The sequence below is a fragment of the Antechinus flavipes genome, chromosome 2 (genome assembly GCF_016432865.1).
Source record: "Antechinus flavipes isolate AdamAnt ecotype Samford, QLD, Australia chromosome 2, AdamAnt_v2, whole genome shotgun sequence".
Lineage (NCBI taxonomy): Eukaryota > Metazoa > Chordata > Mammalia > Dasyuromorphia > Dasyuridae > Antechinus > Antechinus flavipes.
The window spans coordinates 318,612,982-318,631,362 of NC_067399.1; the positions used below are offsets into that span (position 1 = coordinate 318,612,982).

An 18,381-nucleotide genomic window follows, 5' to 3' on the forward strand; every position below is an offset into this window, starting at 1 on the left:
TGTGAAATTTCCTGGGTTAGCTGGCAGTTGATTATTAGGTAGGCAAGAACATATACACATATAGATACAAATCCCTCTCCCTCTATGCACACTCATATACTCACACATAGATACCTACATGCACACACACACTTGATCACACATACACATATAACTTAGTGAAGGTTATTTGGATGTCTGAATTGGTTTTCCCATAGAACTGGGGACTTTACTTTGAGACTTTTTGTGATGCTTGAGTTTTTCTTTTTAGAGTATAATATAGTTTCAGCTACTACAGAAATGCCAAGCTAAAGTTCTTTCTAGTTTATAAAATTTTGTGTGTTATTAGAAATCAAAATAGAATAGAAAGTAAAATAGTTGTTAGGGGAATTAGTATTTCTGACTGTACTTGCACCTATTTTTATATTTGTAAATAACACAAACATATACTTACATATAAGCACATATATATAGACACATGTAAGAAGGGAAAGGAAGAAACATTTTAAATGTGACAAATAGCTCTAGTTCCATTCCACTGGACTGCAGAATTGGCTGCTTGCCTATCATTTCATGCAAAGCTTAATGAAATAACTTCCTGGACTTATTGAGGGAGATGTCTTGTCAGATTCAGGGAATTAGTCCTGAAATTTTCCCACTGTAACTATGAGTCAGTGTTCCAGGGTCATTTAAGTATCCAAAGCTGCTTTGGTATGGGAATCCTGGGGTGCTTTCTAATTCTGCAGGCCACTGTCATATTAGTAATCCAGTTTTATGTGTAAGAAAAATATGAGGATGAGGAGTATGACATTGAAACTGGCACTTCAATGAGGTGTATATGAGGAAAATGTCACTTTTCCATATTTCTGTCTCTAAATCATTGTGTGAAGTCACAAATTATCCAATTGTTCCTTTTTTCCTTCTTGCTCAGATCTGAATCTTTTTGTTCCCTCTAATCTAGAGGCATATTTCATAGGAGTATAAGATAGAGAACATAAGGAGGGAAACTCAGAAAGGTTAAATGATTTAAATGTTTTGTTTTATATTCTACTTTCCTGAATGTTTGTGATAGCTACCTCCTTTTTAGTCTAAAGAATTTTTGGTTGAATTCTAGATTATCAAATTTTTTGTTTGTTTTGATAAAAGGCAGAATTGTTCAGTAGTCAGAGCATAAAATTTATTAGAGATTTTGGGATTTTTGCTATATCTGAAAATTATTCTCTTGATAATTTTTTATCCCCTAATTCTTTATTTATTATTTATTTTTAATTTTTAATTTTTAAATTTTTTTGCTGAGACAATTGGGGTTAAGAGCCTTGCCCAGGGTCACACAGCTAGGAAGTGTTAAGTGTCTGAGGTCAGATTTGAACTCAAGTCCTCCTGACTGCAGGGCTGATGCTCTATCCACTGCATCACCTAGCTGCCCCTATCCCCTAATTTTAAAATTTCTATTTAACAGATAGTGTTTGATACTTTATTATCCTTCCATATATAACTGCACAGGCAGTACTGTGCCTCAGCTAATGATGACAGAGAATAATTTTAAAAAGACTAACTTTGAAATTAGAGGGCAGTTTTAATTGAAGCTGATTTAACCTGAAGATGGGACAGGGCCTAGTGTTTTTATTTGATTCAGCAACAGCAATACAGATGTTTCATGTTAATTTGAAGAGAACTGGAAGCCAAACTCTTAATTAAATTGGGAAATACAATTTTTAGGGTTAAAGGTGAAAATCTTTTATAATTTGAAAATCTTGCCAAATGTAGACATAGTCTACAACCTAAACAGACCTTGGTAATGTAATAAAATGGAATTTAAAGAAATAGAGATAAAATAGAATGCAGTAGTTAAAAAAAAAAAAACACTTTAAAAAGATTGTGACAAACTATCTGATTCAGAATATTATATAGGGTTAGAAAACAAATTCGGCTCAGTTTATATTTGAAAAAACATGCCTTTAAAACTTTTAAACATTGAATTGTTGAAATTTATGGTAGTGGGTGTTAGCTTTGGGTCATGTTTAGGTTAGTGTCCTTACTAATAATGAAAATGAGTGGGAATGACATGTGAATTACATTTGCAGTAAATGTGAAACCAGGAAGAGATGTGAACCTCAGGGAATCCAAAAAAACTAAGACAAAAGAACCTAAAGATGTGGGTGACTTAGTCAGGAAATTACAGCATGAAATGCAACTTAAAGTTTTAGCAAAGGCATCTGGAGAAAATTAATCTGAAACACAGATATTGGGTAGTAGTGGAGAAAGCTGAAAAGTAACAATGGTTAAAAAAAAAAAGTCATATGTCAACATACGTTATTTTCCTGGGTTAGATGGTAATGAATCTGTTAACCAGGAGATTACATAGGAAACTGTAATATCACAGTAATCTAGTATTGTGTGATTTTGGGGGATTGCCTATACAGAAGTATTATGTCATGGAGCTAAGGAGGATTAGCTCATTTTGTTTTGACTGATGAGACAGTTCCTGGAAGGCTGCAATCAGTTTAAGGCACCTCATTACAAGATAGCTATAGAGCTATTGGAGGCAGTTCAGAGAATTATAACAGAAATGATTAAGGAACTGGAGGGACTGACTTATGAGGAAAGACTATAAATGAAATCCTTATAACTTGGCAGAACAGAGACTGTAGAAATATACAACTGTATAAATATCTCAAGGGTGAAATCAAATCTTATGGAAAAGAGTAATTTTTTTAAGGTGGGAATTGGAGAGGGTAGAAGGAATAGAACCAGAGTAAAATTTAAATAAGAGAAAATTTAAGGTAAATATCTGCATTATTTGATAATGAATGCTACTTGATGGTTCTTTCTTGCCATATTTCATGAGTTTTTCACAAAATAACATTTTCAGTTAGTACTTTTTTCCCTGGAATCACATCCATTACTTATGTCTAGAAGGCACTATAGACCACACCCTACCACAGCCAGCCTCTTTTTTTTTTTTTTTTAATATTTTATTTTATTTTATTTTATTTCATAATAACTTTATATTGACAGAATCCATGCCAGGGTAATTTTTTTTTTTTTTACAACATTATCCCTTGCACTCATTTCTGTTCCAATTTTTCCCCTCCCTCCCTCCATCCCCACCCTTAGATGGCAAGCAGTCCTATATATGTTAGATATGTTGCAGTATATCCTAGATACAATATATGTTTGCAGAACCGAACAGTTCTCTTGTTGCACAGGGAGAATTGGATTCAGAAGGTAAAAATAACCCGGGAAGAAAAACAAAAATGCAAATAGTTCACATTCGTTTCCTAGTGTTCTTTCTTTGAGTGTAGCTGCTTCTGTCCATCATTTATCAATTGAAATTCAGTTAAGTCTCTTTGTCAAAGAAATCCACTTCCATCAGAATACATCCTCATACAATATCGTTGTCAAAGTGTATAATGATCTCCTGGTTCTGCTCATTTCACTTAGCATCAGATCATGTAAGTCTCTCCAAGCCTCTCTGTATTCGTCCTGCTGGTCATTTTTTACAGAACAATAATATTCCATAACATTCATATACCACAATTTTCCCAGCCATTCTCCAATTGATGGGCATCCATTCAATTTCCAGTTTCTAGCCACTACAAACAGGGCTGCCACAAACATTTTGGCACATACAGGTCCCTTTCCCTTCTTTAGTATCTTTTTGGGGTATAAGCCCAGTAGAAACACTGCTGGATCAAAGGGTATGCATAGTTTGATAACTTTATGGGCATAATTCCAAATTTCTCTCCAGAATGGTTGGATTCGTTCACAACTCCACCAACAATGCATCAGTGTCCCAGTTTTCCCGCATCCCCTCCAACATTCATTATTATTTTTTCCTGTCATCTTAGCCAATCTGACAGGTGTGTAGTGGTATCTCAGAGTTGTCATAATTTGCATTTCTCTGATCAATAATGATTTGGAACACTTTCATATGAGTGGTAATAGTTTCAATTTCATCATCTGAAAATTGTCTGTTCATATCCTTTGACCATTTATCAATTGGAGAATGGCTTGATTTCTTATAAATTAGAGTCAGTTCTCTATATATTTTGGAAATGAGGCCTTTATCAGAACCTTTAACTGTAAAGATGTTTTCCCAGTTTGTTTCTTCCCTTCTAATCTTGTTTGCATTAGTTTTGTTTGTACAAAGACGTTTTAATTTGATATAATCAAAATTTTCTATTTTGTGATCAGTAATGGTCTCTAGTTCATCTTTGGTCACAAATTTCTTTCTCCTCCACAAGTCTGAGAGATAAACTATTCTATGCTCCTCTAATTTATTTATAATCTCGTTCTTTATGCCTAGGTCATGGACCCATTTTGATCTTATCCTGGTATATGGTGTTAAGTGTGGGTCCATGCCTAATTTCTGCCATACTAATTTCCAGTTATCCCAGCAGTTTTTATCAAATAATGAATTCTTATCCCAAAAGTTAGGATCTTGCTAAAGGGTAGCATGGATAATGAAGCAATATCGATATTAAACATATATGCATCAAGTGGTTTAGCATCTAAATTCTTAAAAGAGAAATTAAGAGAGCTGCAAGAAGAAATAGACAGCAAAACTATAATAGTGGGAGATCTCAACCTTGCACTCTCAGAATTAGATAAATCAAACCACAAAATAAATAAGAAGTCAAAGAGGTAAATAGAATACTAGAAAAATTAGATATGATAGATCTCTGGAGAAAATGTAACGGAGACAGAAAGGAGTACACTTTCTTTTCAGCAGTTCGTGGAACCTATATAAAAATTGACCATATATTAGGACATAAAAACCTCAAACTAAAATGCAGTAAGGCAGAAATAGTAAATGCATCCTTTTCAGACCACGATGCAGTGAAAATTACATTCAACAAAAAGCCAGGGGAAAGTAGACCAAAAAACAATTGGAAACTAAATAATCTCATACTAAAGAATGATTGGGTGAAACAGCAAATCATAAACATAATTAATAACTTCACCCAAGAAAACGATAATAATGAGACATCATACCAAAATGTATAGGATGCAGCCAAAGCGGTAATAAGGGGAAATTTCATATCTCTAGAGGCCTATTTGTATAAAATAGAGAAAGAGAAGGTCAGTGAATTGGGCCAGCCTCTTTTTTAACTTTCTAGTTCTCAACTTTTCTGGAAATAAGTAGGTTATTTGGAACTCTGATGAACACAAGATTGAAATGTCTCAGCTTTCTGAAACAGAATCTAAGATGCCCTTCAGCATTTTAGAGCTACAGATTAAAAAATTCTAGGGACATAATCCGATGATTGAGGGGAAGAAATAGATATTTGATTCTGTTTTATGTATCATTGGCTCAATAAGTTTGTAATAAAACTTATGCTTGGGAAATAATTATGTGAAAAACTAATTTTTGTTCAAGGAAGCACACTGAACATTGGATTCAGCTAAGACAATTAGTAATATAATTAATGAAGTGTATAGCCCTTTGTTGAATGAAATCCTGAGAAAATTTGAAAAAAATTTATTTTTCAAAATACATATCATAGGAGCCTTTCAAGATATTTGAAACTAAATGTATGTGCTCTGTAAAAGTTGGTGCCATTTATAATTGCAAGATTTTACATTACTAGTATATTAATATGTCAGAGATCAGCCATAGTGGTGAACAACAGAAACTTCTCAGGAGTTGTTAGTGGCTTCTTCCTAGCCAAATTCAAAACTGTTTACTTACCTTCTTTTAGATAATATGTACACTTAACAATGACAGCCTCTTTCATTGACTTCCAGTCCTTAAGATCCTATTATAACCCTTCAGGGTCATTTCTTGTCCTTATGCTCTTAGCTATGTATATTTATTTCTTTGCTCTTTATTTAAAAAAAAAAAATCCTACTGTAAATTCTTGAGATAACCATATATAACTATGTATGTATGTATGTATATATATATATATATATATATGATGTGCAATCATTTATTCATTGCTTTATTTAGCTATTAATACCTTCTCTTTTTTTCTTGGCAGTTTTGAGATAGAGATTTCCTTTCTTCAGCCAAAAAAAACACAAAAAAACAGGGCTTGTTACCTTTGCTAATTACAAGTATGTCTGAGCAAAACTGTTTCCATGAATGTCCTTTCCATCAAACAAACAAACAAAACAGTATACCTTTTCCTTTTGGTGATTATACCAATTTGACCCATTAGTTCTACTAGTCACCATGTAGAGGTTACCAGTCTAATGATTTTTGTTAGTTTCTAAATCTGTTTGAATGACATTTATTTTGCCGTTTAATGTTTTATTTATTTAATATTTTTCCCAGATTACATTCAAAACAAAATTTTTTTCATTTGTTTCTAAAACTTTTGAGCTTTAGATTTTCTCCCTTTTCCCCACCCAAATTAAGAAACCACTTGTGAAGTTATGCAAAACATTTACATAAAAATCAAGTTATGAAAGAAAACATAGATCTCCCACCTTAATGAAAATAAAACTCCTCAAGAAAAATTCAATTAAAAAGAAAGAGAGGATGCTTCGATCTCTATTCAGACAGAATCAATTCTTTTTCTGTGCATGAATAAGATTTTTCATCATAAGTCCTTCAGAGTAGTCATGTATGATTGTACTGAGAACAGTAAACTTATTTACTATTCTGATCATCTCAGAATATGGCTTTTGCTTTGTATATAGTTCATTTCACTTTGCTTGAGCTTAGGGAGGATTTTCCAGGTTGCTTTCTTTTTTTTTCTCCCTGAGAGCATCCTGCTCATCATTTCCCATAAAACAATGATATTCTATCACAAACATATATCACAGTTTATTGAGCCATTCCCCAACTGATGGGCATGCTCTCAATTTCTAGGTTTTTTAGCCCTGTCAAGAGAGTTGCTATGAATTTTTTTGGTAGGCCATTTTCTTTCTTTCTTTCTTTCTTTTTTTCTTTCTTTCTTTCTTTTTTTTCTGAATCTCTTTTGGTATTCATGTGTAGTAGCGGTGTCTTTAGGTCAAAGGATATGCATGAATTTATAGCTTTTTGGGCATAGATCATATCTTTTGATCATTTATCAATTGGGAGATGGCTCTTATTTTTATAAATTTGACTCAGTTCTCTCTATGTTTGAGAAATGAGGCCTCATCAGAGAAACTTGCTTCAAAAATTTTTTTTACAATTACAATTGCTAGATGTATTTCCTGTCATTTATTTTCTCTCTCCTTTTACCCTGTCCTTCTTCAAAGGGGTTTTGGTACTGACTGCTTCCTCCCACAATATGCCCTCTCTTTTATCACTCCCCACCCCCTTCACATATTCCATTCACCTCCTATTGTCCTGCAGAATAAGATAGATTTCTATGCCTCTATTAACTATATATGTTATTTTCTCATTGAGCCAATTCTGATGAGAGAGCTAAGGTTCACTCATTCACAGGTTCCTTCTTCTCTTCCCCTCCACTGTGAAAGCTTTTTCTTGCATCCTTTTTTATGACAGATAATTTGCAACATTCCACTTCTCCCTTTCTATTTCTCCTAGTACATTCCTCTGTCACTCCTTAATTTCAGAATGACATTTATTTTGATGAAAGAATTTGGGTTGATGTGATTGTATGGGCATTGTAGGTCATCAGATGGACAAGTGACTTTCATGTCCACAGAGATCTTTATTACTTTTCATAATTTAAACTTTGCTTCCTCAATTGTGAGGCTCTGGGCAACAAAGCAATGTCACATAAACTAGAAGGAAATTTTTCTCTTCTTATTGCTAATGATATTTTTTAAGCCAGTAGTTGTGTAATGTCAGTCCTTTTTTTTTGGTGTGTGTCATTTACTGAGTGTTTCCTATTTTTTAACTAATGCCAAATTATTTTGATGATTACTGCTTAATAATGTAGTTTGATATTGGGAAGAAGTCTCCCTTATTCCTATCTTTTCATTATTTCCTCAGTTTTCTAGGTCCTAAGTGAATTTTGTCATCATTTTATTTAGCTTTGTAAAGTATTCTCTAGAAGTTTGGTGTCTTAGCAATACATTTTTTTTTTTTTGAGGCAATGACTTGTCCAGGGTCACATACTACTAAGTGTCTGAGGCCAAATTTGAACTTGGGTCCTTCTGACTCCAAAGCTGGTGCTTTAGCACTAAATTTTAAAGTACATTTTGATAATATATTTGTCAAGTCATAGCCAGTCTTGAGCATTTAATTTTTTTTTTTTTTTTTTTTGGCTGAGGCAATTGAGGTTAAATGACTTGCCCAGGGTCACACATCTAGGACGTGTTAAGTATCTGAGACTAGACTTGAACTCTGGTCCTCTTGACTTTAGGGTTGGTGCTCTATCCATTGCGCCATCTAGCTGCCTCAAACATTTAATTAAATTTTTTTTTTATTAGTTTTCTCATTATTTTTATTTTCCCCATTTCTTTGGCTATATATGTACATTGATTTTTTACTTATTTCCATATATATCATGTTGGGAGAGAAAATCAGAACAAAAGGGAAAAAAAAACAAGAAAAATAAAAAGATGAAAATAGTATATGTTGATCTACATTCATTCTCCATAGTTCTCTCTCTGCCTATGGATGACATTTTCCATCCAAGGTTCATTAGTATTGTCTTGAATTACTGAACTGCTGAGAAGAAGCAAGTCTGTCAAAATTCATCATCCCACAATCCTGCTGTTGCTGTGTACAATGTTTTCCTGGTTCATTTCATGTAAATCTTCACAGGCCTTTCTAAAATCAGCCTGTTCAACAATTTTTTAGAACGATACCATTCCGTAACTTTGATATGCCATGGCTTATTCATCGTTTCCCTAATTGATGGGCATCTACTCGTTTTCTAGTTCTTTGCCACCTCAAACAGCTGCTACAAATATTTTTGCACATGTGGATCTTTTCCCCTCTTTTATGATTTTTTTTGGGGGGGACAGACCCAATAGGGGCACTGTTGCATTAAATGGTATACACAGTTTGATAGCCCTTTAGACATAGTTCCAAATTGTTGAGCAATTTTTCTTCAGCTATTTAAGTTATTCTTTATTTCTTTAACACAAGAAGGACCAAGTACTTTAGTTGACATAGTAATATTAAATTTTTGCTTTGATATAACAATTTTCACCTTTTTTTTTTTTTTTTTGTCTTATGGATTAAAAATAACAATACACGGTAGCAATTGATGCAGCTTGGTCCTTCAGAGTATTCTTAAGTTCTTAAATTCCTTCTATTGTTAAGGAGTATTTTATAATTGTTTTTATACAGTTATTGAATGCATTTTGATAGATTGATTCCCAGATATTATACTTATTTTGAATGGGACTTCCATTATTGTCTCTTCAATTTCATTATTGCTGTATAGAAGTGATGTTGATTCTATGGTATTTGAACTTTGTATGAGAGGCAGTATGGAGCCATTTAAGATTTTTCAGCTGAAGAGTGATGTGGCCAAATTACTGAAGATACCTAGCTAGAATGTGAAGATTGTATTGTATGGGGAAGAGAATGGAGGTAATTTCAATAATCTTGGCTATTGGTACTATACTAGAGTAGTAGCAATGAGAATAATAAGTTTACTTTGCAGTCTTGACTTTTTTTTCTCATACATAGACCCCCCCATCTCTCCATTGAAGGTGGTTCCCTTCTTCTTCCCTTCTTCACCCCTGGGACAAACTTGGTGCTTGCAATCATACATCATTTAGATTTATTTTATTCTTTGCTTTTACCTTGTTGTCATTGTGTATGTTGTTTTAATTGGTCATGGACATATTGTAATGGGAAGCTATGTGGTACAGTGGATAGAGTTCTGGGCCTGGAATCAGTCCCTGGGTTCAAATATAACTTCATACACTAGCTGTGTGAAGCAAGTCACTTAATCCTGTTTGCCTCAGTTTCCTCAACTGTAAAATGGGCTGAATAAAGAAATGGCAAATCACTTGAGTATTTTTGCCAAGAAAACTCCAAATGGAGTCACAAAGAGTAGGATACAACAAAAAAACTATTGAACAACAACAAAACATCTTTATTGTACATGCATCAATTTGTATGTCCTCTGAAAATAATTTTTTTTCAGGTTTTTCCCTTCCCATGTTTTTCTGAATTCATCTTTTTGTTGTAATAATGTTCTATTGAAGTCATATACCACAATCTGCTTAGCCCTCTCCTATTGCTAGGCTATTTACTTTTTTCCCATTTCTTTGCATCACCAAATATTATGAATATTTTGGCACATATGGAACTTTTCTGTTTTTAATCTCTTTAGGGATATATAAGTGTAGAAAGGGAAATCTGAGTCATAGAGTGTAGACGTTTTATGTTACTTTCTAAAAACATAATTCCAAATTGCCTTCCTGAGAAGTTGGAACAACCCATTGATTTACCAATACTATGCTAGTGTGCCCTCATAAGAGGGTTTCAGGATCATAAGTTTAGAGCTAGAAGGAATTGTAGAAGCAATTAAGACCAGCCTGCTATTTTTACAGATTGGGGAGAGGTTAATAACATGACTTTTATTTTTTCAAAAAATTATTTACTTATTTATTTTTAACTAAAGCTTTTTATCTTCAAAGCATATACATTGATAATTTTTCAACATTGACCCTTGCAAAACCTTGTGTTCCAAATTTTCCCCTCCTTCCCTTCACTCCCTCCCCTAGATGGCAGGTAATCCAATATATGTTATACATGTTAAAATATATGAATAGCATGACTTTTCCTTGCAAATTAGTATATAAGGAAGGGAAGGTCTTTTTGATTTGAAGTCTAGTACGCTGCTCTGTTTGCCATGCTACCTCTCAAAGTATTCAATACATGTTCATTGAAATGAGTTGGAGAAGGAATACAGTGAGCAAAAAGTTAGGGTGTATTTGAAAAATGTTTGGTATTTTAGTTTTGCAGTACCATAGGTCTTAGAAAAGAGAAATAGTGAGAGTTAAGGCCAGAGACACCTAGCTTTCTAGGTTAGAGCATAGAAGACTTTGTATGTCAGGATAAAGAATTTGGAGCTTTCTTTGTAGGTACTGAAAAACCATTGGAGAGTCATGTCTTATTGATGTATTAAGCTTGTTCTTGCTATGTGATTCAATTAAAATTAAGGGTGTGATGGTGAAGTCATTTTAATTGAGAAACCTCTGCTTAGAGTCTAATTAGATCTTAATTATTTTTATTCCTCCCTCTTTTCCAATGCTTCTACTTTCTTATTCCTGTTCTACTTGTTCATTGTTATTTTGTTTGGTTGTCTTTTAGAAATAACTAATTAGCTGGTTTCTTTACTTTTCAGGGTAGGAAGCTGGAACACATACATCTGATTGGATGGACTGTGCCTTGTTATAGACAAGAAGACCAGAGATGGAATCATAATCTCAGGACTTTTCTCCCAAGAATTCACAGTGAACTCCAAACACTATATTTCTCTGTGATGCTACCTTAACAAAGGCCTGATGGACAAACTATTACTATTTGCCTTGCCCCCTTTTTTCCTCCGTGTAGAAAGTGGAAAGCAAGGCAACAGAAACCAAGAGAAAATTAGTTTAATGAATGAGAGTGCTACCTCAACTCTCAGAATATGGGTCCTCCTTTAAAGGTAAGATATTGGTGTGGTTTAAGGTTGTTATTGCTGGCATAAGGAAAATCATAGTACAGGCATTTCCAGAAAGAAATAGCTTTAATTGTGAAAGGGCCTTGTTTGGCAGATAGCTAGATTGACCCAGGTGTTGCAACCTTATAATTTTGAAAGTGGTAAAAAATTAGCATTCATTCCTAACGAATGGCCTTTCCAGTACTACTCCTTAATATTAGGTCTAAAAAGGTCATTTAGTAGTGCAATATTAACTTTTCCAAAGATTTTAGAAGTAATGACATCATTCATACATTCTCACATTTCTTTGAGGCAGCCCCAAGCAAGTTTTTGGTTTTTTTCTTGATTTCCTTTCACAGATTATGTAGGGAATAGGGAATTTGTTCAAGGTCTTTGAACAAGGAGCTACATTAGATAGTAAGGGTTATATCCTATTTTTATATTTCATCTTTTAGCTTTAGTTTTTGTTTGTTTGTTGTTTTAAATGGAAAAACATCTCAATTGTAGAACAAGAAGATTTTGCCTTTCTATTTTGAGCCCTTACCAAGAGACAGCATAGACTAGAATAATTCATATTGTTTTGTTACCTGTGTAGAATCCCTCTTGGGACTGTTCTCCAACTTGTATTTGTATTCAATGATTGAATCTCTTCAAAGCTTGGCTGTTACCTTGACTTTTAAGATATGCACTGCTGAGCTTGTGTCTCTTGATTTGTAAACTTTCCTTGAAGGATCATCTGAAGGCATGGCCATCTTCTGTCAGGCAAAAGGCTTGTCCTGTTTGCTGAAAGGTATAGTTAGGGATATTTTGATGGAAAAGACAGCAATTAAAGTAGACATTGAAGGATGAACACATTCTGGAAATAGGTGGGGAAAGTCACTTAAGCAGCGAATGACCTGTATGAATAAAAGCATGGAGGGAGGAAAGTACAAAGTTGTTTAGAAAACAGTAATTAGTCCACTTTGATGAGAGCATAGGATGGGTGAAGGGAAACATAGGAAACAAGGTTGGAAGAGCAAAATGAAAAGATTGTGGATAATAAGAAGCACAAGATAGATCAGAGAAGATTTTAGAATAGATCACTAAGAGGAGAAGCACAGTATGCTTAAAAAATTTTTTTTTTCTTATTTTCAGTTCCAAATTTTCTTCCTTCTTTCTCTCCTCCCCCATCCTTTGAAATATAATAAGAATATAAAATATTTGAGAAGTACGTTGCTTTATAAATATGAAGTTATGCAAAATGTTTCACATTGACCATGTTGCAAAAAATAAAAAGGCAAGAAAAATAAAGAAAGAGAAAAAATGTTTCAATTTGTACTCAGAGTTCATCAGTTTTCACTTTGGCAGTAGATAACATTTTTCATCATAGTCCTTTGAAATTACCATGAATCATTTTATTGATCAGAGTTTCTAAGTCTTTAACAGTTGATTATAGTTATAAAATTGCTGTTATTTTGTATCATTTCTTATATTACATATTACAATAGTATTTCATCATATTTAGGTACTATAGCTGTGTGGCCATTGCCCAATTGATGATCGTTCCCTCAATTTCCAATTTTTTGCCACTATAAAAAGAGTTGCTATAAATATTTTTGTGGATCCTTTAACATTTTATTTGATTTCATTAGGATACAAATTTAATAGTGCTTTTGCACAAAGACATACAAAAACATACCCACACAGTCCTATAGCCTTTTGAGCAAATTGTTCTCCAGAATAATGGGGACAGTTCACAGCACTCCTACAACAGAAACAGAATCCTGAAGAGCAAAACCTGAAGTGGAATAAGTAGGGAAGTTGCAGTGTGGCTTGAGAAAGAGCCCCATTGGGTTTAGAGGTAGAGCATCTAGATTCAAATTATTGCTCAGTAGTACTCTGTGATTTTGGACAGTGAGGGCATTTAACTTCCCTAAACTTTAGTGTTAATTTTTTTATCTGTAAAGTGAGGGAGTTGAAATAGCTTATCTGTAGAGTACCTTTTAGCTCTGTATCATGTTATCTTGTGATTTGAATAACAAGGGAAGGAATTTTTTGGTATAGTATTTAAGAGGGACAAGAGAGAAGAAAATATAATAGACATTACAGTTAGTATGGGAAATATCAAAGAATAAAAAAATCAATCAACAAGTGCTAGACACTACTAGGCACTGGGGACACTATTGTAAAGAGTGAAACAATCCTTACTCTAAATGAATTTAAATGGCGGAAATAATAAGAACTTGTAAAATATAGACCAGAGCTTCTTAAACTTTTTCCACTTGACATCCCTTTTTGCCTGAAAAATTTTTATGCAACTCCAAGTATAAAAGTATATGAAAGAGGATTACAAATCAAACATTTACTGATAATTAATCATAATTTTACAACCTCCACATTCAGTTACAAGACTCCATATGGGGTCTTTACCTACAGTTTACAAAGCTTTGATAGACAACAATTATAAAGTTAGCAGTTCTCTCTCCTCTCTTCCCTTCTCTTACTCCTTCCCCTCTCCTTCTCCCTGTCTGTCTCTGTCTCTGTCTTTGCCTCTGTCTCTTTCTCACATACACACACATGAAGCAGTTAAGTGTAGGGTAGTTTGTGTGGGAGGGTAATTAGAAAAGACTTTATGCAGAGGATATTGAATCTTAAAGGAAAAGAGGAACTCTCTGAAGTTAAGAGGGGCAATGTTAGGTATGGAAGATAAAACAAAGACATGGAGGTTGGAGATGGAGTGCAATGTGTGAAGACTGTGAGATACAGTTACTTTGTACTGCAGAATATGAGAGGGAGAGTAATCTCTCCATGCTCAATAGATTGGGGCCAGATTGTGTAGGAATTTAGAAGCTAAACAGAGGAGTATATATTTGATGCTAGAGGCAAAGGAAAACCTATGAGTGTCTGAATGGAGGAATCACATGATCAGATCTGCATTTAAGGAGCATTATTTTGGTAGCAGTGTATAAGGTGGATTAGTGCTGAGAGACCTGAAAGCAGGAAGATCAATTAGGAAACTATTGCAATAATATAGTTGAGAGGAAATGAAGACCTAAATTAAGATGGTTGACTGTGTAAATAGAGGAAGGATTGGTAAATCTAGAGATGTTATAAGAATAGAAACTATCTCTGCCAGTTGAATTAAAAAAATTAAATAGATTTCAGAAATGTCAAAGAAGTAGATTTTGTTAAAGGTCAAGTAATTAACCATTAGTGAGTGATAAATTATATGAGTTCATACCCAGGTTGCAAGTTAGAACTAAGAACTTAAAAAAGGAAGCAGTATTTGACTTGCTGAATTTTATATGTAGAGGAGTGGAAATGTGGGATTGACCTAAAAGCAAAAGTCTGGATAAAAGATAGGTTTGTGATGATGAAATACATGTGAAGAAAAAAAATGAGGAAACCACCCAATGACTCAACCATTAGTAAAGCTCATTAGTCTTCTGGAATGACAGTGTATGTATAGACAGAAAAGCGTGTGTGCCTTATATGATGCATCTCCTCTGAGGAAAAGATGGATAGATGGAAACATTTCCCTTATACAGTTCTTAACTTGTTGGACTTGTTTAAAAAAAAAAAAATTGATAGCTATATTTTGACATAATTGGTTTCCTTTCTGGTTCTATACATTTTGCCTGTTTTCATATCCTGTTGGCATTAGAGACATAATAGTCTTTTCTCTCTACAGAGGCATTAATTGAAACATTATACTCAGAGGACTGTGATGGGGAAGAGATGTTGATAATGACAGCAGATGCACACTTTTCTCTAAATTATACCATTATACATAGGCTTTTAAACATATCAGGGAGCAGATAATTCATTTCTCTTCCTTATTAGGTGGTGTCTAATGACATATGATATTATAATCTTTGCCTGGGTAATAATAATAATGCTTTAATATTTAGAAGTGTTTTTCTCACAATTCTCTAAGGTAGAGGTGTCATACTCCTCTGTAGTCCGCAAATTAAAATGTAATTGAGAAATATTGAACAAAATTTTAAAAATTATAACATAAATAATATTAATGTGTGATTTTTTTAAAGTCAATATGTGATCCAGATTGTTTTCTAATTGAATTTGACACCACTGCTGTAAGGACTATAATCCTTGCCTTGTTGCTCAGCACTTCTGTGATCTTCGGTGATTTCCTTACTTTCTCTTAAGTTTTTAGTTTTGTTCTTACAGTGAAAGGATTTGAACAGATATTTGAAAAGGTCCTCTCCAGTTCTAAGTTCTATAATTGTCCTCATTTTATAGCTTAGGAAATTGAGACTCAGAAAACTGATGATTTACCTGAGGCAATATGAGGTAAATGTTGGAACGGGACTCAAGCATGAGTCTCCTGACTCTCAATCTAGTGCTCTTTTTGTTCTTCTGTCTGTAACTCAAATATTTTGAGCTTTTGAGAATGAATTAGTGATCAGAATCATGTGTTAGAATGAGAAAATATTAGATCTGGAAGAGATCTTAAACACCATCAAATGATTTCTAAATTTATACAAAGGCAACTAAGTATGGGAAGAGGAAGTAACTATCTCAAGCTTGAGTTCAGTCCTCTCTTGCATTACCCTGTACTGCCTCTTGAGAGCTTCCTGGTGACTGCGGCCATCAAACAGTTCAATTCAACAAGCACTTATTAAGTCCCTACTGTGTGCCACATCTTGTTCTGTGCTTTGGCACTAGCTTGCTTTTTTTTTTCCAGAAACAAGAGGCTTTTCATATTTCTTGAGATTAGAAATTGTATGCAAGCCATTGTATACTTTGTCCTGTGCATTCCCTGATTGAGCAAAAATTTCATTGACAGAACTAGTTTGGAAAAGATTCCAATAATGTGGTTAGTACCCAACCCAGACTAGCTATTGGTTTTAGCTGCGCCAAGTTAGCAGCATGTCATGCCATTTCAGAGAGAGGATACTTTTCTGAGACTCACAACTTTCCTCTACAGGGATAAACTATCAGAGCTAGAAAGAAACTTTAAGTTTGTCTTGTTCTCATTTTTCAGATGAGGAAACTCAACAGAGTTAGGACTTGAATCCAGGTCTCCTGATTTCCATTGTGATGATTTTTCTAGTATACTTTAATGACTTACATATGTGTTTATTTGAGAAGACTCAGTCATTAAGGTCTAATTCTTTGTGCTGCATTTTTTCATTCAAGTAAAACTCAATCCTATGTAGAAGTAGCTTGATACTAAATTGTTTTAGCTATGTAATAAGGGGTGGCTTTTTTCCCTTTTTTTTTTTCTTCTCTGTAGACTGTATGAATAAGGCCTTTTATAAAACTTGATTGAGACAACCCTTTTCCAGAATATTTTTCATATTCTTTTGTCTATTTTCCATTGCCCGTGTCTTTCCCTTTTTAAAATCTCTCAGGTATGTTCCTTAGACCCATTTTAGTCATCACTAGCTGTGACATTGGGGGGTTTTCCCTTATATTTAAATAATTAAAATTTTGTTTTTGGAAAAAGGTGTTTTTATCAAAAGTATAGTGAGTTATTTAATATGTTTTGATTCTAAAAAGTATGTTCAGTTCAATTTAGGATGGAGAACAGTTGTGGTTCAGGCCCATTGGCTGTGAATTAAAAAATAGGCTAAAATACTGATAGTTTATTTTGTGACACATAATTTTGTGGGAACTAGGACCTATTTGGAAATAGGTCCAAAGATCTTAGAGTGTTAAGGTACATTGCAGGTTATTCGAAGAGAAACTGTTGGTTCAAATAAAAGTAGTGAAGCAGTAGCAATATGAGCTTCCCAGGGTTCCAAGCCATCTTCAGAGAGTGGCTTCTTAATGTGAGGGGGAAAGTACAGTTTTCATAGCTTGTTATTGCCTCGGCTCTCTGCTGCTCCATGGAGATTGTCAACCAAGAGGCCAATTAATGGCAATTAGCCTGATTGCTGAGCATAAACAAGCAGCTTGCTGTTACATACCCAGTGCTTATTGGGACAGTTAAAATTCATTTTAATTACATAATGTCAATATGAAAAGAATAACACTTAGTTGTTAAATCCCACATTTTATATTGCTAATTCCATGTGGATGAATTACTTCCAGAAAACAAATGTAAGAGGACAGTGACTCTTTCCCCCTCATTGTTTTCATTAATTAGCACCAATTTGAGGAGGGGAACTGTCCCAGTAGACCTGAATTTGAGAAAATGAAAGGCATGTTATTTGTAATTAGCAATGAAACAAGGAAACTTTTTTTTTGGTATATTAGAATTTTTTTGTGTGTGGGAATTATGTAGTTTATCTTTGTTTCCATAAAATGTCTTAAATAGGACTGGGTTAGTTTTGCATGAAAGGATGAGGATAGAAAGAATTTAGAGATTTGTTGGTTTAATTAAACCCATAAAACTTATTCTGTACTATCCTAGGTGATATGGACGTGAGGAAGAGGAGTGGAAAGAACTAAGCTCATTTTCTTTTGCAGCTGCAGCTGTGATCCTCAGCTATCTGTCTTCATTGAAGGGACCTGATGTTTTACGTTATTGGTGAGTAATGAAGAGAACCCTATTCTCTTTTTTCTGTTATTTGTAAATCTTATTTAACTTCATTGATATTTGACTTAGAATATGACATGATGTGGTAAAACTACTTGTGCCTTGTAACTGATTTTTTATTACAACTATGGACACTACACATGCAATATTGAGTGCATTGTATATAATGCATATCTTGTGAAAGAAGTGCACCTAATTACTTGTCAACAACACAGGACTAGATTTAGAACCTTAGAGATCATCCACTGTAACCTCTTCATTTTACAGAAAAGTAGTCCGAGGCTCAGAGAAGTTAAGGAATTTACCTGGCATCATATCAATATACATTGCAAATCCAGGAATCAAAACCAGGCCGTCTGATGCCAAATCCCTAGACCCATATACTTTGTTCGGGAA

The 18,381-nt window shown here is 33.9% G+C and overlaps 1 protein-coding gene across 3 annotated transcripts in view; it reads left to right on the forward strand.

Annotated features, from left to right (window-relative positions):
* The window catches only part of AREL1 (apoptosis resistant E3 ubiquitin protein ligase 1), a 66,935-nt gene that overhangs the window by 21,292 nt on the left and 27,262 nt on the right, over positions 1-18,381 (forward strand). For 2 of the 3 annotated variants that reach the window (XM_051977597.1, XM_051977599.1), the window contains exons 2-3: positions 11,202-11,504; positions 17,860-17,976. In XM_051977597.1, the coding sequence (XP_051833557.1) occupies positions 17,961-17,976 (16 nt within the window). In that variant the 5' untranslated portion in view covers positions 11,202-11,504; positions 17,860-17,960. The remainder of the gene's footprint in view (positions 1-11,201; positions 11,505-17,859; positions 17,977-18,381) is intronic. The other variant, XM_051977598.1, reaches the window with a different exon arrangement.